At 42.9% G+C, this 21599-nt stretch overlaps 1 protein-coding gene across 2 annotated transcripts; it reads right to left on the minus strand.

Annotated features, from left to right (window-relative positions):
• Window positions 1–666: 666 nt before the first annotated feature.
• ACP1 (acid phosphatase 1) lies at window positions 667–16108 on the minus strand. Of its 2 annotated transcripts, none has more exons than XM_075863910.1 (6): window positions 15925–16108; window positions 14957–15030; window positions 9777–9890; window positions 7481–7542; window positions 1643–1748; window positions 667–952 (listed from the first exon to the last, which is right to left on the minus strand). In XM_075863910.1, exons 1-6 carry the CDS (start codon window positions 15965–15967, stop codon window positions 875–877), a joined length of 477 nt encoding a protein of 158 aa, XP_075720025.1. In that variant the 5' UTR covers window positions 15968–16108; the 3' UTR covers window positions 667–874. The 2 variants fall into 2 exon arrangements, with proteins under 2 accessions (XP_075720025.1, XP_075720024.1); XM_075863909.1 differs by lacking the exon at window positions 9777–9890 and adding an exon at window positions 9949–10062.
• Between the last annotated feature and the right edge of the window lie 5491 nt (window positions 16109–21599).

A 21599-nucleotide genomic window follows, 5' to 3' on the forward strand; every position in this document is an offset into this window, starting at 1 on the left:
AATATGTTGGCGCGAAGATTATTATTATTATTATTATTATTATGTGAGTTATCCACTCCCTTCTAGTCCTCAGCTGTGTCATGTGACCAGTAATAGGAGACACCAACTACCACAGCGTGCGGACAGGAAGTCAGTTTCTCTATTCATTCCTATAAGTCTCACATCGAGGCGGTGATCGGAATGAATAGAGAAACTGACTTCCTTGTCCGCACATGAGGCGCTGTGGTAGTTGGCGTCTCCTATTACTTGTCACATGACACAGCTGAGGATCAGAAGGGAGAGGATAACTCCCACATAAGGCCACCGGTAAGAAGAATACCCGCACCACAATTTACATAATGGGCCTTTACAACCGGCCGGAGAATAAAACTTTTTGGTGGGAGTGCTCCTTTAACCATATGAACGTAAGTGCATATATCAAATTTTAACCACTACAGTAAGATGTTTTGACCTTATGTACTTCCTTGTATCCGGACCATTCTTTTGGTCACACTTCAGTTGCCTTTTAAAGCATCTCTATGTAAAAAGTGGTTTATATAAATCTATAAAAACAGATGCAAAATAAAAAAAAATAAAAAAGGCAGCGCTTTCCCCATGCACTTTCCTTCAGTTCAGAACCTTTTGACCCTACACGTGAAAATGAATAAGAGTGCACACAGCATCTGCTAAAGTAAAACGATCTTTATTGTCGATTTTAGAATTAAACCAGTGCCTGATTGTAACAAATATTGTGCATTCTGAAAAACTTGACATGAAAAGCTTTAACATCATGGTATAAAATTATAGATCAAGTTTTGTTCCATCGTAAAATACGAGACTATGAAGGAGAAAGTCATAAGACAACATACAGCCATGGCACACAGCTTTATCATTACTATGAACACTTTTCCAAAAAGGATTTACAGCATCTGACACATTGATGGTAGACGGTCTCAAAATCTTCATCGCTGCCCTGCAAACGGTAAAGAGAAAAAAGTATTTATCTATTCAAATTTACTAAAGAAAAAAAAAAAAAAACCTGCTCATGGTTATCAGTGTAACCCCAACTTCTACAGCGGAGTGCTGCAACACATTAGTGGTCTGTGCATTATATGGAATGATCATCTCTATATAGTAAACTATTTATAAGCCGGGGTATAGCCTGGAGCGTCATGCAATTTGAAGCAATTGCTTGCCCCTATAACTTCGCTTCAATTGCCCATGGAGGTTTTGCAGACATAAAAAGGGACACTGAACAGGTTAGGTTGCTCTATAGCAGCGTTTCGTAACTCCAGTCCTCAAGTAGCCTCAACCGGTCATGATCTGAAGATGTCCTGAAGAGCAGGAGTGGCCACATTTTTTAAATATGGGGGTAATTTTTCTGAATTTGGATAAGGAGCAATATTCCACATCGAAAATTTTAGATTTGGCTGGAAAGATTCTTTATTTTAGAATACGAGACACTATTTGCAGCAGAAAATTGAGAATTTTCTACTGGGGAAACTTTAATTTAACCTTGACGTGTACTGCTCGGATAAGATTACTATAAATACTGAATTAACTTGGCATTCTGAGACAAGGAAGTAAATTGCCCCCTACAGGCAGGATTCAGATTTTAGTACACAATGTGATTGGATGTTGAAGAACTTATGGCAAAACTTACATAATATGGATCTTCAATGATAAGTCTTTTCTGTGGGTCGTAACTTCCAAGCAGTTCGATTTTAGCTTTGCTGTTTTGCACTTGGCCACATTTACGTTTCAATTCTCTGCAAAAAAATAAATAAAATAAAATACAGATTTCAAAACATTCCTGCATCTGAAATCACTTTAGTTAAAGTATCTAGAAATGTCTTATTTTTCAGTCTGAAGAATTTTCCTAGTTGTAGAGTTAGATCAACTATAGAAGAGAATAGATGACATCAGCAAAAAACAAAAACCATACACATGCTCATGAATGTTTATTTCAGGCCCCTTTCACATGAGGTTTTGTTCCCTACATTTAGAGTGTATGTCGGGAAGGTTTCTGGCGTACACGCTAAATGTGTACTTAGGGCTCCATTTGTCAAATGGAGACCAAAAGTCTCCTTTTGGCCTCCGTCGGGCTGAGATCTTTTTTTTTTTTTGTTTTAAGTTATGGAATAGCATAGTAGACTATGCCATTTCATCCCACGGTATATGTTTTTTTTTTTACATGGGAGCCTAAGGTTGACGTATACCATAAAGTAGCATAAGTCAAAAGTATATGTCTAACAATACATTATGGGCTTTTTAACAGTTTATGTGACGTATACTTGTATCTGATAGCATATTAGTAGCATCCTTCACCCATAGACTATGAGATATCCTTTAAACAGATACCATTATAAACTCTCTTGACCCCACATCAGGACGTACCCCTTTTAACGTATACTACATCTTTTCCTAACGACATACAACCCCTTGAAAAAGGCAGTCTAGTTTACAGGGATCACGTAGCAGCGATCCTGGCTGTTCTTTTGTAGGATCGCCACATTGGAAAGAGCCGTTTCTGCATCACCAAAACAGACCCAAAAGATCCCCTATTTGTATAACTTGGGCGGGGGGTTGGAGTGTGGAATATTGATCCTTATTGCTGTCCAAACTGAAAATTTCAAAGGATACATCATGAACTCTCTTGACCCCACATCAGGACGTATCCGTTTAACGTATACGATTATAGTTTATGGTGATTGAATGGATGTCACTATCAGTCTCAGCCTACTTTTAACGTACACAGAGCTAATCCTGACTTTTATGTCAAATATAGTGCAATAAATGAGGTGTGAAGGGGCTTTAGTCTACACCAGGGGTCTCAAACTCGGCCGGGTAAGTGGGCCGCACATAAAAAAAAATGGGAAGTTGACGGGCCGCATTACTTTCAAATTTGATACAATACAAAATTATTGTTAATCAATTAGTTATTTGAACTACTATAACACTATATTACTATAATAATAGCGCTAGGTTTAAAATTTGAGATATTTCTCCACGTGCTTATTTCAACAATCCAGCTTTCCAGTTTAAGTGTCGCTAAATGCAGTCCGACGGCTCAGTTAGCACACGTCAAGATTGGGCAGCCCCTTTTTAGATGCTGCCGCAGTGCCCTCCGAGGATGCTACGGCAGTGCCCTCCGTGGATGCTGCCGCAGTGCCCTCCGTGGATGCTGCCGCAGTGCCCTCCGTGGATAATGCAACACACCCCTAGATAAGGCCACAGTGCCCTCTGTAGATAATGCAACACACCCCTAGATAATGCCAGTGTCCTCTTCAGATACTGCCACACATCCACTTGTAGAGGCTGCCACAGTGCCCTCTGTAGAGGCTGCCACAGTGCCCTCTGTAGAGGCTGCCACAGTGCCCTCTGTAGAGGCTGCCACAGTGCCCTCTGTAGAGGCTGCCACAGTGCCCTCTGTAGAGGCTGCCACAGTGCCCTCTGTAGAGGCTGCCACAGTGATGTCAGGGGCTTGCCCAGAGCTGGAGTCCCGGAGCAGAGCCGCTTCTGGCACTCTGCCTGGGATTCCAGCTCTGCTCCTGACATCACTGTCCATATATGGACAGAGATGTCAGGAGCAACCCCAGAGCTGGAGTCCCAGGCAGAGCGCTAGTAGGCTCTTCCTGGGACTCCAGCTGTGCTCCTGACATCACTGGGACTCCTGCTCTGGGGAAGCCCCTGACATCATTGTCGATGTATGGACAGCGATGTCAGAGGCTTCCCTAGAGTCCCGGAGCAGAGCCGATAATAGCGCCCTGCCCGGGACTCCGCTCTGGGAAAGACCCTGACACACTGTCCATATATAGGCAGCGATGTCAGGGAATTCCACAGAGTCCCGGAGCAGAGCCGATACTAGCGGTCTGCCCGGGACTCCGGCTCTGGGGAAGCCCCAGACATCGCTGTTCATATGTGGACAGCGATGTCAGGGAATTCCAGAGTCTCGGAGCAGAGCCGATACTAGCGGCTCTGTGTCCCGCGGGCCGCAGATGACAGCCCCAGGGGCCGCATGCGGCCCGCGTGCTTGAGACCCCTGGTCTACACCATACTTTACTTGTCAAAGCAGAAGTTTGCGCTCCACAGCTATTCTTCCTTTGATAAATAGTGCAATCATAGTCAGCTATTTTGGTGTATATGACAAACTGTCTTTGGTCACCAAGTTACTGAGCAGTATACACAAACATTTCCCTGCTCTTTCCATGTCTGTTTTACTCCAATGGCCATGTCTCTGTACAAGGAGAAGGCACTCTACACTGGCAAACTCCCCCTTTTACGGAAGGAATAAAGCTATGGACACGACGTCTATGATCCCCAGTTATGACAGGGCACAATTCTAACAGTAAGTAGATTACACTTGTGCAGTGCATATTTAAAAGACGTTAAAGGGAACCCGTCACCAGCATTTCACTTTTAAACCAGCAATACCTGGTGGTAGTGGGTGAAAAATCAGTTATGTAACCTATAATCATCCTCTAAGCCAGCTCTGTACCTTTAGCATACATTTTTTTTAGTGTTCACGTGCTGTATGCTAATATGACTCTTTTAGCCTTATCTTCATTCCTCAAGCCTTTCTGAGTTAACCCCGCCTCCTTACTTTTGATTGACAGCTCCTCACCTCCCCCCAGCACACACTATATCCCGCGCATGCATTTCCTGTTCTGGTGCGTGCGCAGAACAGGACACCATCGCTGGGCATGCGCAGTAACTAGATTTGAGGCCCGGACGAAGCAGGGAAGGGTGTGGGACTATACATGACGGGCGCATGATGCAATCTCAGATGAGATTTTGTCATTCTGGGTGGGCCAGTTTTCAGTGGTGGGCAAGTATAAGAAGAGAAACTAACGAGACTGCCGGATTATTACCAGAAAAGGCGCAAAACTTTTGCAGACTGTTGTTTACGGTCAGAGGAGGAGTTTAGGAGAGGGGATAACGGCAATGAACTTTTGACAACAGCGGCCAGTGAGGGGTGAGGAGAGTTCAATAGGTGAAATTCTGGTGACAGGTTCCCTTTAAGTCTATTTCAACAACTCCTTTAACCCCTTCCCGCCGCAGCCCTTTTTCAGATTTTCATTTTCGTTTTTTCCTCCCCACCTTCCAAAAGCCATAACGTCTTTATTTTTCCATCGATATAGTACTAGGAGGGCTTGATTTTCGCGGGACGTGTTGTAGTTTTTCGTTTTCCATTTATTTTGCCATATAATGTACTAGGGAAAAATTATTTGTGGGGTAGAAAGTGAAAAAAAAACAAAAAAAAAAACAGCGATTCCTCCATGGTATTTAGCGCGCCATTTTTACGGAATTCACTGTGCAATTAAAACAACATGTTAACTTTATTCTGTGGGTCAGTACGATTACGTCGATAAAAAATATATATAGTTTTTTCTATATTTTACAAGTAAAAACCTAAGTGTAAAAAATAAATTTATTTTGTGTCACCAAATTCCGAGAGCCATAAGTTTTTTATTTTTCCATCAATTAAGTGGTATGAGGGCTTATTTTTTGCGGGATAAGCTGCAGTTAATACCATTATGGTGTACATGTGACGGTTTGATCACTTTTTATTTCATTTTTTTGTGGCAGATGAGGTGACCAAAAAATAGAGATTCTAGCGTTTGGCTTTTTTTACGGCGTTCACCGTGCATGTTAAATAATGATGTATTGTAATAGGACTGACTTTTACGGAAGCGGCGATACCAATTATGTTTATTTATTTATTTTTTTACTATGCTCTAGGGGGAAAATGTTTGTTTTTTTTTACTTTTAATTTAAATTTTTTGTTTACACAAAAAACAAAACGTTAACTCATTTTTACTTTTTTTTTTTTTATTAGTCCCCCTAGGGGACTTCAACCAGCGATCATTAGATCGCTTGCACGATATACTGCAATACTAATGTATTGCAGTATATCGTGATTCCGACAGGCTTCTATTATTATTAATAGGCGCACAAAGATGGCGGACCTGGGGGCCTTCATTAGGCCCCCAGGCAGCCATAGCAACCATCTCCCCCCCCCCCACGATTGCGTTGCAGGGGGCGCGATGAGCTGTTAGAGGGCGTCATCCCCCTCTTTCGAACGATTTAAATGCTGCGGTCGCTATTGACCGCAACATTTAACGAGTTAAACAAGCGGGATCACGCTCGAGCGCGATGCCACTCGTTACTCTGAAGTGAGCCTGCTCCATACTTCCCCTATCATACTTTGGCGTATGTATACGTCAAATGTCGGGAAGGGGTTAAAGAACTGCAACATGTCAACAATGGTCAACAATGGTCGTCCTTTTTTGTTTTAGTTTGTAGTAAAAGGAAAAAGAACCATGGAGTGCGGCTTAGAGTCGGAGTGTTCGCAGCAGAAGACCTGGCAAATTTCTGTGGTGTATGTAACGTGTTCTCCATGTGCGCATTACAACAGAGAACACATAACTCATGCTTGTTCTATCATCTTAAACGCACTTTATCCTACAAGTAAAGTAGCTCCACTTGTCTAATCAGGCATTGACAAATTCCATAAGACACCTTGATAAGACCGTTTAGCCGCATGAAACAGAATAGGGTGGGTGTTTAAATCAATCTTTTTAAATCTACTTAAAGCGTACCGGTCATTTCAGAATAAGCGTGTGTGTGTATGGCCATTCTATAACTTGTATTCTGCTCCCCCTCTCTGTAGCACACCCTCAGAGGCAACAGCAGTATGGAGATTATACAGCAGTAATGAGCAGTGTAGCTGTGAATCCAGTATTGGGGCGAGAGAGAAGACACACTAGAAGCTTCGGCAGCATCTCTGCGTGCCTCTTTTCACCTGTCTCTCTCCAGTAACCAACACCACTCCCCTCTCCATAAACTTCTATTAGCAGCATCTAAATCACTCATTGAGCGGATAGTTGGTCTCGCCTCTCAATACGGATTCTACAGTGCATTGAGGGACTAATCATTTATGCAAAGTTTGTTGAAACAGTGACCATTTAACACATGGTTAGCTGCAGTTCATTGAATCCCCCCCCCCCCATATAAAATATTAAGTGTATTATGGATCTTTCTCAAGTCGCTAGGTTATTGCTTTGCAGCTATACGACATACATTCCAAACATTGTTTATTGAAGTGGTCGTATGTTTTTTGTTAAAAAGGGTCCACCATCTATATATTTTTTTTTCATATTTTTTTGGGGGGAGGGCCAGGATGACGACGACACATGACTATAACTAAGCATGGATACTAAAAACAGCAGTAACACATATATGCTAAATGCATTGATAACCTCAATGTCCAAGAAAATAAGGGTCCTTGGGTACAACAAAAAAAAAAAAAAAAAAAAGAGGGAAGGGAGAAAAAAATTATTATATATCTATAAACTCCGATATCTACCTACCTCTATTAAATAATTTGAATAGGATAATAGGACATAAGGTAAAGCATAAGGTTGGAGTATTTCTAAAATAATTACATAGAGAAAAAGCAATGTCTCATTGTTAACAAATATTTCTCTGCGTTACTTACTTTAGGTTACTTTCATCCATGCACAGAACATAGTCATAGGAGAGGAAATCCTCTTTTGTGATCTGCATAAAAATAAAATGATGGATAAGAAATTTGTGTGAACACCTAATATAACGTATATGCCCACCTTTCTATCAATTTATTGATGCTTTTTGCAGGTGCGCTATGGCTTCTGTTCCCTGATGGAAGCCGTGATTCTGTGCCAGATCATTCCCATCACAGATCCAAGCAGCGTCCGATGGACTTCATCGGCATATAATGGGGTCCATCGAGGCAAGAAACGAGCTGCATGCTGCGCTACTCTCGCGGTCAAAAGGTGGCAAACCCTCAACAAAACTTTCAACAGAGGCTCAAAGTCTAGATGTGAGAACGGTGTGAGACGTTTTTCTTTGCATCCTCGGCTAATCCCATTACATGAACAGGCCACAACGGTTTTTTTTTGGACCCAAATTAAAACAGCAAATGTATTTCATTATAAATGGCCTCTAATATCTGTCAGACCAGATTCTGGTTAACAAAATTATATTAGGGAATTGCTATTTGCACAGACTTGTAATAAGTTGAAAGGAAACCACACCAGCCAGCAAACCGAAGCCTTATTAACGACAAAACACCCAATCTAGTAGCCCCCTAATAAATAAAAATATATATGGTTATCCAACATAGTTCAAAAGCTATAACGGTGTAAAAAGAACGTATGCCGAAACTTTACATTTAGGCCTGGTCATTGAGGCATCCATGCGCCTTGGTTTACTTTACCCCACCTGTATGGTGCAGCGGGCAGACATTTCCTCCCCTCCCAAGTGACAGGAATAGTAAAACCATTTGCTGCCTGGATATTTTATAATATGTGATATAAGTCACTTGTGCATGTCATGGGATATAACTACACATCACTGTAGGAACAACTTACTACCAGGAGTCCAGATGAGGAGGATGCAGCAACATCATAAGAAGGATTGTAATATACAAGACTGCATGTGGAATATCTTGGAAACTTCCTATATTTAATTTAGGTTACACTACAAAATAGATTTTTCGGTATAGAAATATAAAGTTTTGCACTTTGCCCGAAAAGTGGAAAAAAAAAAAAAAAGGCATTTTTAAATATCTGGTAGTGCAAGATCTTAATAATATGCTGCCAAACACTTGGTTCTGTGGTACCGGAGACGGACAGCAGAAAAATACTGTATTCACGTGAACAGGAGCGGGGCTGCAGTACGGCTGATATTCTGTGACCGGAGCAGTCTGCTTCTGACACGGACATCCGATGCCCGAAGGCAGCCAGAGCACCCGATAGGTGCGGGGTCCGGGTGTCAAACCATATACGGATGACCTATGCGGTGGATAGGACATCAGTATAAAAAACTGCCCCGTGCCCGAACAACCCCTTTTTAGAGAGCATCACTTAAAAAATGTCCCTATTTAAAACCACATCGTGAAAGAAAATCTTTTTTTCTAATCAGTTTTTATTTTTTTAATTGTATTTTCTTTAAATTATAGGGGCAGCCATCTTGCCTGAACTGCTGTGAACAGCATTTAGAGATCTGCTTTACAGCAGTCACATGGTCCATAGGAACCTGTGAACAGGAGACCCATTGACTTCTATGGAAGAGCTTTCTAGGCAAAAATTGGTGACCTGTGCAGAGGTCATTGTGCAAGGAGGGGAGCGGTGCCCATTACATATTATCAATAGTGGATCCTGTAAGAGAGATATATATATATATATATATATATATATATAGTAGAATGATCTCTACAGAACAGGACGTGTCTGTCTATTGTGAAAACGACAATATTTTAAGATAATTTTTTAAATATGGGTTTTCGAAACATAGAAAATAAAAGAAGAATTAAAAAAAAAAAATTCTTAAATGTGTTTAACGTAAAAACTTGATTTAAACAATAAATTTTCTGATGACAGTCCCTTTAAAGGTAGCCATAGACATGTCGGCTGAACCGAATACATTTTACTGTAATGTATGAGAACTATTACACATGAGGCAGGTGAAAGATGGAGTTTTAGAAAGTAGTAAAGAGATTCTGTGGACAAGAAAAGGAAACAATGGAACTGTACTTCCCTGCAAGCAAATTACTTGCACCATTGTTAGAGAAAAAAAACAAAACACCAACGACTAGGTGCAAAAATGAATCTGGTGAGATTCACATTGTGGAAACCAGACCCAGCTTAACAAAACAGCAAGAGAGCGTCCTGCTGGATGAATAAAGGCTGTAGGTGCCGTCCAAGTAGGAGATAATTAGTTGGAAACTGAGAACAATATAGACTGTCCTATACCTGTCGTGCTTGATGCGATGTTTCGGTATCATGGCTTTTTAGGCACTTTATGGCCCTTGAATCTGGGGAGCAGCCCACGTTCCAGTTAGAGGTAGCGGCGCTGTCTATGGACCACTGTAATACAAAACATAACGGATAGGATTCAATGAAGGAAGAAATGGAGGTACATTACCTGCCTGGCAGTGTGGCTCATTGAAACGCCGTGCTTCCTCATACAGCTCTGGCCACGATAATCCGGGGGGTTTCCTATCTCATATGAAGACGTGGCGGCACTGTCTATGTTCCACTAGAATAAAAAGACAAACAGTCCATTTCATCTAAACATTTCCTTCTATCATTCAATAGTCCATCTCAATTTGCAACACCCATGGGGCACATGTATAAAGACTGGTCAGATTTATTGGAGTAAATCCGCTGCTGAAAACGTTGTACAATATTTGTAGAGTGTCTGTAGGACATGAGGGAAGCCACGGAATACTGTCAGACAGTTTCCAGTTTGCGGCTCACTTGTTCACAATTTTGTTTTTGAGCAACCTGACCAACTGTGTAGCCTAGTTGTAGCCAGACCACATGTATAAACCCAACATTTCATTTGTTTCACAACACCCGAGTGACCATTTAGTCTTGATTTGTCTCCAGCGACAATTGAAAAAATTTGGCGCCAAAAAGAACTGGCGTCACAAAGATGCTGCCTATACATGTGCTTCAAGATCTCCTAAGAGTGGGTGGAAAAGACCAAAGTCCATTCTCGGCAGCATTGAGGCAGTGCACTGTATAGCACATAGGACCTCCTGAGATCAGATGTGAACACGTAGCACCCATAGTACAAGGTTAGTAACTCAGACAGCAACTCCAGTGGTTGCAGCCGGAAGTACTGCAGCATGCAGAAGGGGGGGGGGGTTGCAAGAAAAGAGGACTGGGGCTGTGCTGCAGTTCCCTACATGGCAGGTAGGACGGGAGGGCAGGGCAAAAATGTAAAAGGGGCATGTCCTAGAAATGACACCATGACTTTCTAGGAAGGGAAAACCCTTTTAAAGCCACCATTTGATAAAACGAAATTTCTTTTAAGTGTTCAGAAAAACAAATAGTTTCTACAAGACAAATTAATGTCAGAAGTAAAATAAGGACCCCAAAAGGAAACTTTATACGTTTAAAAGGGTGCACAATATAAATGCAAGAACTCGGCACTCAGGTTTGTGGTGAAAATAATTTGTCATTTTTATTATGCAATCCCCTTCTGAACGTTTTCGGCCACGTTAGACCTTCATCATATAATTTTATACAAAACAGAACAAAAGAAATAATAAATGTATAATATATACGTCACATTATCATTTTCATTAAAAAAAATTATAAACCGAAATCGGCGTTATCCAAAAATATAACGCCGGCAACGTGAGGTATAACATCATGAAACATTAATACGAATATAGGATGGTGATGTTATATCTTACTTCGCCTATTTTTGGGATAATGTCGATTTCGGTGTATGAAAATTATAATGTGACATATATTATACATTTATTATTTCAGAACCCGTTCAGAAGTGGATTGCATAATAAAAGTTACAAACTACTTTCATCCCAAACCGGAGTGCAGAGTTCTTGCTTTCATATGGAGAAGGAGTGGAATCCTACTCGAGCACCACTATTCGTCGGAGTGCTGTATATTTCCTAGATATTAAAGGGATCGCAACCTATGGCTTAGTAGGAATACTGTGAAAACAGAGGCAATTGGGGTTACTTGTTAAAAGGGTATTCCGGTCGCAAAGGGTTTTTACCTATACACTGGATAGGTATAAAACAGGAAGATCCCCAATGACCATGAAAATGTGGGGGATCCAGATTCTCCCATTTGAATGGAGAAACCCCATTGATCTACCAGTTTTCATATATCCAGTGGAAAGGTGATACCTGGTAAAAAAAATAAAATAAAAAAAAAAATAAGTCTATACCCGGTTAAAAGAATCCCTTTATATTTTTCTTTTTTTTAAATTAACCATCACTGATCCCTACAGAAGCATCTTAACATCTAGCCGCAGGGAAGGTCATCCTCCTGCAGATCCATTACCAGACTATACACCAGCAAGCAGTCTGCCATGAGGCTGAAATGCCCTGTAGGTTATTAACCTGCCGCGAAATGCAGCATTTCAAAGAGTGAAAATTAGGGAACTGCAAATTATAGCGGCTCTAAACCACAGCCCTACATAAGTGTTAATATTAGAGGTCTGCCCATTGGTAATTGCTTAGTCCTTTAAAAAAGTAAAAGACAGAATAGACACTGGTACCTGCAGAGAACATATAAAAGGAACACAAAATCAATGACTGGTTAATTCTGGATTATAAAAAAATAAAAATAAAAAAAAGTCGACATTGTCAATGACAATTTCTAAAAAGGAGTTTGACCCCCCCCCCCTTTCGTTCTCTGAATAATTTCAGTCTTTCCTGGTGGTCTAGGACAGTGGAGGGGGTTAATGCCAGCTGGTCTAAATAATGGTCTAGGGAAGTGAATGAGTTAATGCCATCTTCTCTGATGATCCAGCGTAGTTGAGGGATTTATGCCCACCTCTTGTGGTCTAGGGTAGGTCAGAACGGCAGCAGTAGGCATGGGATATGCCATAAACATCTAAACAGATGGGAGTATTCTGTCCTATGGGAGTTGTGGAAACAGCCAAGCACGCGCCTGTAACTCACATGGAAGTAAACAGCTAATATCAGAATAACCCATTATGGCAAATATGTAACAAAGTTCATAATTTCCCTTTTTTCAGAGCTTCAGCGGGTTTTCTAATTGTTGGAAATACCCAAACTCTGTTTATACGGCATTAGGGCCCTACGTTCGGCGTATGTGTCGGGAAAGCTCCTTCCATTCACCAGCGTATGTCAAAACAGGGTCCTTTAGGCGTACACGGGTCCAGTATGCGTCGGCATGCTTTTTATTTTTTGTTCTATGCAGAGGAATACAGGTAAATCGTATTTCTGGAATAATGCCATTAATACAACACATGACTGCAGACACATGCTATGTGCATGTAAACAATCACAGGTAGTGCCGCTGGAGCGACCGTGCTGGATCGCTGGGGCAAAGATGGATAAGTATTGCTTTTTTTGGTTAACTCATTTCCAGCCCCAAATGAAAAAAAAACAAAATAAAAAAAAAAAACACCTCATATCCTGGATAACCCCTTTAAGCATGGCTTGTGCTGCTCCCAAACATGCATTTCTGCTGGGTCCTAAGTACACTATAAAGCCCAAGCAAACACTAGTTCTGGGAGCAGTATAGCGGGAGCTCTTAATATCCACTAGTTTAATCTTTTCATGGGCAAGTGCTCAACCCCTTAATACTATACACAGCGGGTTTTTTTAAAAGTGTTCTTTACAAGTTACTGCCGTGCATTTAATCTGCGGCTGAACGATTGCCCGTGCAGTCGCTATTCTGCAGAATGAAGTGACATCAGAATACGGCAAGCGGTTGAAGAATTTATTATTTGCCTAGCAATAAAAGCTTCAACACAAGTCAATCCCAAAAAAATAAAAACAGAAGTGATTGTAGAAAATGTCTAGGCTGAAACATAAAGTGCCATGTTAGGCTTCGTTCACATCTGTGTTGCGGTTCCCGTTCTGACGTTCCATCAGAGCGGGACCCTGAGCAGACACAAACGAACACCGACGGAAACCAGAGGTTTCCGTTTCCATCACCATTGATTTCAATGGTGACGGAGCCAGTGCCTGTGGTTTCCGTTTGTCTCTTTTGTGCACTGGACCCGACGTTTTGCCGGAAGCAATAGAGAAGCAATAGCATAGTCGACTACGCTATTGCTTCCAGCAAAACGACAGGTCCGGTGCACAACAGACAGTTGGCAGAAGCGCTCGGGCGACTGCTGGGCCGATTTGTTTCTAATCAGCTTTCACCGGAAAGCCAAGCAAGTGGTGTACGAGCACAATAGAAAGTACGCCACTGACTCAGCATTCCAAGGACAGCCAATCAGAAACTAAGTGGTACAGCACTTACGCTTATCGATCGGTGGGGGTCTCAGTGCTTGGACCCCAACCAATCAAAACTTTTGACATTCCACTGTGACATGTCAAAAGTATTTTCAAAGTTCAGTTACCCTTTAAAGGGTAACCAAACATTCAAACTTCCGACGTGTTATAGTGACGCGCCTGAAGTTTTGATCAGTGGGGGTCCGAGCACTAAGACCCCCACCAATCCCTAAAACGAAATGGCAGAAGTGCACATGCGAGCGCTCAGCCGCTTAGTTTCTGTTTGGCTTTTTCCAGAAAGCCGATGCAGCGGAGTACGGGCTCATAGACTTTCTATTGATTCCGTACACCGCTTCATTAATTTGTGGAAAAACCCGAAAAGAAACTAAGCAGCTGAGCGCTCACACCAGCACTTCTGCTGCTTCGTTTTAGCGATTGGTGGGGGTCTCAGTGCTCGGACCCCCATCAATCCAAACTTCTGACATGTCACTATGGCAGGTCAGAAGTTTGTTGAACGTTTAGGCCGGATTCACACGAGCGTGTTCGGTCCATGATATACGGACCGTATGCCGGCAGTATTTCCCGAACTGACCACACTGCAGGGAGCCGGGCTCCTAGTATCATAGTTATCTATGTCGCCAGGAGTCCCTGCCTCAGTGCGGGAAAACGGTCCCATACTGTAATCAGGTTTTCAGTACGGGGCAGTTTTCTGCAGCGAAGCAGGGACTCCTAGCGTCATAGATAACTATGACATTAGGAGCCCGGCTCCCTGCAGTGTGTTCGGTCCCGCCAATCCTGCCGGCATACAGTCAGTATATCACGGACCGAACACGCTGGTGTATATCCAGCCTCTGTTACCCTCTAATGATCTTCCGTAGACATCACCAGAAGACAGCTCAACGTTCAGCACCTGTCAAAGATATCTGGGCACGTTGGCTACCTGACTCATGGGATATTAGCCCATTTTAATCTAGGTTTACACGATGAAGCTGAAACTGCGCCATTTGTAATGGCCACACGGTTATGCAGCGAAGTGTTAGTTCACCGCATGGCCATTAACCATACAAGTGCTGTTACCTGCAGACAGTTTGCAAACCGCATCGATCTAAATGTCGGGCCAGTTTTGGTTGCGACACGTCTGTAATGTGCGAACCCGGCCATACCTGTACCTCGTGGAACAATCACATCAGTTCTTACCTGGTGCGATACCCCCTCATCCGTTACCAGCTTCCTAAAAACGGCTTCTGCTATTGGAGACCGACAGATGTTACCTGCAAGAAACATACAAGTCAATTATCCTAAAAGTTTCGTACAAGAACCTAAAAAGGCGTGTTACCAACTTAGACCCCCAACCCCCGTCCCACCTGGCGAGAATGAATGAAGGTTAACCCTATCCTGTTCCATTGGAATTATGGAAACAGCCAAGCAGTATACATTTTTCTAACATAACCCATTAAGGACACATGAAACACCCCCCTCCCCAATTCTTCCTTTCTGACATCACTTTTTTTCTCACTTTATGGTCAAAGTGGCTTTATGATGCCTTGATTCTTGTGGGAGGAGTTATTTTTTTTGGTACATATGCATTATCATTTAATTTTTATTTGGCAAAAACACTGGGGAAAAAAAAACAAAAAACAGCAACTCTACACCAATCCTCATAAGGGATTTAGAAATGTATTGTACAGGTAGTTATGGACATGAGGACATTAAATATTTCTATATTATTATGTCTTTGGAACTATATTTAACAAAGTTTATTGTAAAAAATATATGAATGTAATTTTTTCAACGTAAATAAAAAAACGAAAAAAAAAATAAAAAAAAAAGTGAAACGTTTTTTTCCATTCCAGAAAGGGATTATCCATTTTAAATAATATATATATATATATATATATATATATATATATATATATATCTCAGAATATACTCAAATATGTACAATCATCTTTCATTTTAATAGAAATTCCCCTTTAAGAGTTCGGACTTCATACTAAGTGTAATAAAAGTATTGGACTCTGCTTACAGAATAGTGACCCATTAGAAGAGAAAACGTGGACACTAGAAGCCGTAGAAACTGCTAGGAGTCGTAGTGCCACAATAGTGTGAGCGCCAGTACAGCACGTACATCATTAACCCTTCATACACAGACGTCCAAAACTCACCAAGACATACAAAAAGCACAGACTTGCTCCCAGCAGTCGCCATGTCTTCCACCGCTGTCTCCTGTCGTCTCCACCGTGTACAGCCTGAACTCTCACAGCAAGAGATGCAGAAGACTCACATTACCGGAAGTGCGTCACTTTACGGCACTTACTCCAGACAGACCGCCTGACTGGAAGCTGACGTCATTCTGCGCTGTCAGTGCTGGTACCACGTGACTTGTCTCCTACAGGTCACATTTTACAGCATGTAAATATGAAGGGCCGGGTCACGTGGTGGTGGGCCGGGGTTGCGGCAGGTGTAAGCCCCGCCTCTCCTGTGCTCACCTGTGTGCGGGGCGTGGTGCGGCACAGGAGGAAGCGGTGCTGGGCTGTGATCACAACCCCCAGAGAGGACTGAGTGCTGCTCAACAAGTGAGTACGTGCGGCCAGTGACATGTCATGACAGGGCTGCTGTGTAATGGTATGGACGATAACATCCCATCAGATCACGATTCATCATTCATTATATTATGTGGGACAATACAAAGTCTACCCATAATTTACCGATCAGCCAGTAAGAGGTCCGATTCATAATTCACGTGTGACAGAGTGATTGTTTCCTAATGGGAATCTACGATCAGTCACAAGAGAAACATGATGAGCCCATTGAGATACAATTGACCTATGTTTTTCATTCACCATATTATTGGGCACCCCCCAGACACATATATATTGGTGATATTTACTAATAATCTCTTAAGATTTATACAGTGTAGACGTAGACCCGGCAGTCAGACTATGCGGCAAGTTTATCACCGTGGTGACGCTGTGTAATAAATTTGGCGGATCTTGCTAGACGTTCTGGACCCTTTTCCTCGGCACTTTTTGTGTCAAAATGTTAGCGCCTTTTTGTTGCACAGTGTTGGATTTTAAGCCGTGCCTCTTTTTTGCTAGTCCGCTCCCCTTTTCTGCTAAGCTACGCTTTCTTGTCTAAGGTGTAAAAAAAAAACCATTAATAAATGTGGTGCCAAAATTCAGGTGCATTTTAATGGTAAATCTGCTTCATTGTGTCTGGGCCTGAGCAGAACTCGGAAGGCTGGGTGCAGTTACAAGTGGCATACTTGCTATGCATTGGAAAACTCAATAGCAACCACAGCATCTAATCCGTTAGAAAGAGGGGGGGCCCCTCTATGGACCTCCTTGGTGATACAATCACCGGATGCTTGTTATGGCAGCCTGGGGCCTAATAAAGACCCCCCAGTTCTGCCATCTTTGTACTCCTTATAAGCCATGAAAGGCAGGTAAAAATGACAATTAGCGTATTGGACAAGCTGTTACCAGTTTGATCACAGGTACAAGTCCTTGGAACAAATTAAAAACTGCAGCTCGCCCCACAAATAAGCCCTCACGTTGCTCGATCAATATAGAAATAGTTATGGCTCTCAGAATATGGAGACACAAAATAAATAATTTTTTAACAAATAGTCTTTTTTTACATCTTAAAAAAAATTATCTAAATAAAAAAATTTGGTATCGCTGTAATTGTATTGACCTGCAGAATAAAGGGGTTGTCTACGACCGGACAACTGGTGACTTATCCGCATGATGTGTCCTCCGTATATGTTCGGTGTGGGTTCAACGGCCGGACCCCGCACCGATCAGCTGCTCCTGCTGCCTTCGGGCGCCGGATGTTTTGAACGGTATGCAATAGTTGGAACTGAGAGCACATGGCTCCGACCACTGCATAGCGGCCGTTCTGCTCCTATTCACTTTAATAGTTGCAGAACTTCATTTCGGCCGCTATTCCGTGACCAGAGCCTTCTGCTGCAGGCATTGACGTCAGATGCCCGCGGGCAGCCGATCGGTGCGGGGTCCGGCTGTCGGATCCCCACCGTTCATATACTGATGACTTATTCGGTGGATAGGTCAGGTCATCAGTTGTCCGGTCGTGGACAACCCATTTAAAATGTGTTTTTTACTGCACAGTGAAATGCTGTAAAAATAAAGGCTAAAATTCAATGGAGGAATTACTATTTTTTATTCTCCATTCCACCTGACGACATTTTTTTGCAGTTTTCCAGGACATTAAATGGTGCAATTAAAGACTACAATGCCGGCGCTGTGATGTTGTTGCAGCGCTTTCCATCTGTTAGTTTAGCCGCTGCCTACACAGCGGGGTAGAGACATTTAGGCAAGGGCTACATGGCAACTTTTCATTAGCTGCGATGCAGTCAGGGCGACCTGTGTTACAGCCAAAGTCGCCGTGTAGGCCTAGTCTTAACTCTACTGAGCTAGCCATGCTCTTCTGCAGAATGAAGATACAGAGGCACACAGTGCACTTTACTCACTAGATGATGAGAGAACCTGACCATACAGCTCTGCTCACTTGAGCTCTGGGCACCTCCCTCAGCTGCTCTGCCTGTCACTGTGTGTAAGCTGCAGGCTCTCTCCCTCTTCAGTTATATAGAGCTCTAAAATGAAATGTAATATGGGGCACTTGTGTGCATTTTTCTAGAGAGTGTAGACAGAATTAGCCATACAGAAAGATCTGCCTTTGTAAGCCGTGACAGGGAAGAGGGCCAAGGCAGAAAGGAGATGGCCCCTGGACTGCCAGCCTGAAGAAAATTTAGCACATCAATCATACCTCCCAACTTTCAAGTATCACAAAGAGGGACAACCGATGCGGCACATGTAGCCACGCCTCTAACCCTGCCCAGTCCTCGCCAATACATCTGTTTCAGCCCACTCAGCTGCCCCCCACACAGTATACTACCCTATGGGGCCCCCCCACACAGTATAATACCCTATGGGGCCCCCCACACAGTATAATACCCTATGGGGCCCCCCCACACAGTATAATACCCTATGGGGCCTCCCACACTGTATAATACCCTATGGGGCCTCCCACACTGTATAATACCCTATGGGGCCTCCCACACAGTATAATACCCTATGGGGCCCCCCACACAGTATAATACCCTATGGGGCCCCCCACACAGTATAATACCCTATGGGGCCCCCCACACAGTATAATACCCTATGGGGCCCCCCACACTGTATAATACCCTATGGGGCCCCCCCACACAGTATAATACCCTATGGGGCCTCCCACACTGTATAATACCCTATGGGGCCTCCCACACTGTATAATACCCTATGGGGCCTCCCACACTGTATAATACCCTATGGGGCCTCCCACACTGTATAATACCCTATGGGGCCTCCCACACTGTATAATACCCTATGGGGCCTCCCACACTGTATAATACCCTATGGGGCCTCCCACACTGTATAATACCCTATGGGGCCTCCCACACTGTATAATACCCTATGGGGCCTCCCACACTGTATAATACCCTATGGGGCCTCCCACACAGTATAATACCCTATGGGGCCTCCCACACAGTGTGACGCCAAATAGATGCCCCCGTACAGTATAAGGGCCATACAATCTCCCCCATACAGTATAATGCCCCATAGCTTTAATAGTTGAATACTTCTCCTGATCTACTATTAATCATTGTTTCCCTTCCAGAGACTTTTAAGTTTCCAGCAGGGGTTCTCTTTGTGGGACAACCTCTTTTAAATGTCCAATAATATTAACCATTGAGCTACCTAGTGCGTTGTTTTGCATTTGTATAGCTTATGTTCTGTCCTAGAAAATATCGGCTGTGATGTGATCTCCATAATGATAGGAATGATGGATCAAAACTAGAATTATGTGGCGGCATAATGTGGAGGAAACTCGCTGGAAATTTCTGTTTAACTTACGTCTATAAACTCTAGTTTTGTATGGATTTTCGGCATCTGTTTTGGCCACGGTTAACTTTCAGACATTCATTAAAGGGGTTTTCCAGGGACACAATTTTTTTCAGGCCAGGCGGCGAACGAGCACTGGGGGGGTCTTATTAATGAGAGGCAAATGGGGCGGGCATTGAGGTGTAAGCAAAGACTCCAGCGGGGCGGGCATTGAGTATACTGCGGACCAATAGGATGCCTCAAACTCGGCTACACGTAAGAAGTCCCGGGTTTGAGGCCTCCTATTGGCCTCTAGCCTCCTCAATGTCTGCTCTGTTCATTCTTTGCTTCTACTTTAATAGAAGCAGGATTTTCTTTGCGTGCATGCTATTCCTCAGTGCTCATGCGCTGCCCGTCCCAAAAATTGAGGAATCGCATGCGCGCAGAGAAAATCGTTCTGATATAGAAGTAGAAGCAAAGAATGACCGGAGCGGACATTGAGGAGGCTGTGGACTAATAGGATGCCTCAAACCCGGGTATACGTCACAGATGAAAAGCAGAATGTCCGGCCGGGCAGAGGTAGGGAGAATAGGAAGGAAAGTGTTCAGGTTTAATACAGACTGTATATTAGGGACTTTATTAAATAGTTACATAGAGTATTAGTTCAAAAATGTTGTGTCCCTGGAAAACCCGTTCAATGTGAAACAAACTGGCAAAATACTCCTGATTTCAATGAAAATTCAGAGGATGACACCGTTCAAGATATGGCATGACGCTTTTTTTTTTTTTTCTGCAAGTGGACAAAGACTGCTCAGGAAAAAAAAGTACTTCTACCTCCCATTGAAATCAATGGAGGTAGATTTGGGGCGTTTTTTGGCGCTCATTTTGACACAGTTTTCCGAACAGGCCTGACCGTGACGGGCCGGAAGAACCAAACAGCAGACAGGACATCTTGAGGAAACACTACTAATATGGTCTATGTGGATAAAGGGGTCATACAGGGTTAGAAAAACACTGCCATACCTGTCCACAGGTTGTGAGTGGTCCAAAGAAACTTGAAAAATGAACACTCCTTGCTGAAGGCACTCGTGCACTCACGTTAGAAGTCAGCCACGTCCCCAGTAACGGAAAGGCCGCTCAGTGGGAAAAGTATAAAACAGCTTTATTGCATTAAGAAGACATGTGTAAGATAACAGCATATGTCTCTGTATATGATTCTGGAAGCTACGCGTTTAGACCTAGGGCTTAGGTCTACATCAGAAAGCTTCCAGAATCATACACAGACATTTTCTGTTATCTTACATGTCTTTTTAATGCAATAAAGCTGTTTTATACTTTACCCGCTGAGAGGCCTTTCCGTTACGGAGGACGTGGCTGACTTCTAACGAGAGTGAAAGAGCACCCTCAGCAAGAAGTGATCGTTTTTCAAGTTTCTTTGGACCCTTTTCCCACATCGGATCCCGCTGAGTATTCAGCCACCGGTGTCCACGCCGAGGGCCAGCAGACTGCCTAAATATGGAGCATAATGGCTCCACATGCTAGATGATCGAGTTGTGCCGACCTTCCAGCACAACTACAGAAAGTGGGTGCACTTTTTATAAACACACCTCTGCTAGTACCATCAATGGTATCACCTTAGGGGAGCACTTTGTGGTTGTCTTTTTTTCCCCCATATCCCGGTCACAGGTTGTGAGTGGTATTGCAGCTTAGCCCCTTTCACTTCAGTATAGCAGATCTGCAATACCAGATACAACCCATGGACAGGTGTAGCACTGTTTCTCAAAGCAGCCATGTTTTTCCGACTGTTGTGCAACCCCTTTTGATGATGGTGCTACACTTAAATATGATAAAATCTACCAATCTACAGATCGCTGCCTCTTAAAATGTCAGGAGATGCTGTAGACATCTTGAAATATTTTCTGCTTTTATAAACTGTCTAGTGATGTCTTTGGTACTGG

This window comes from Rhinoderma darwinii, chromosome 4 (assembly GCF_050947455.1).
Source record: "Rhinoderma darwinii isolate aRhiDar2 chromosome 4, aRhiDar2.hap1, whole genome shotgun sequence".
Classification (NCBI taxonomy): Eukaryota; Metazoa; Chordata; class Amphibia; order Anura; family Rhinodermatidae; genus Rhinoderma; species Rhinoderma darwinii.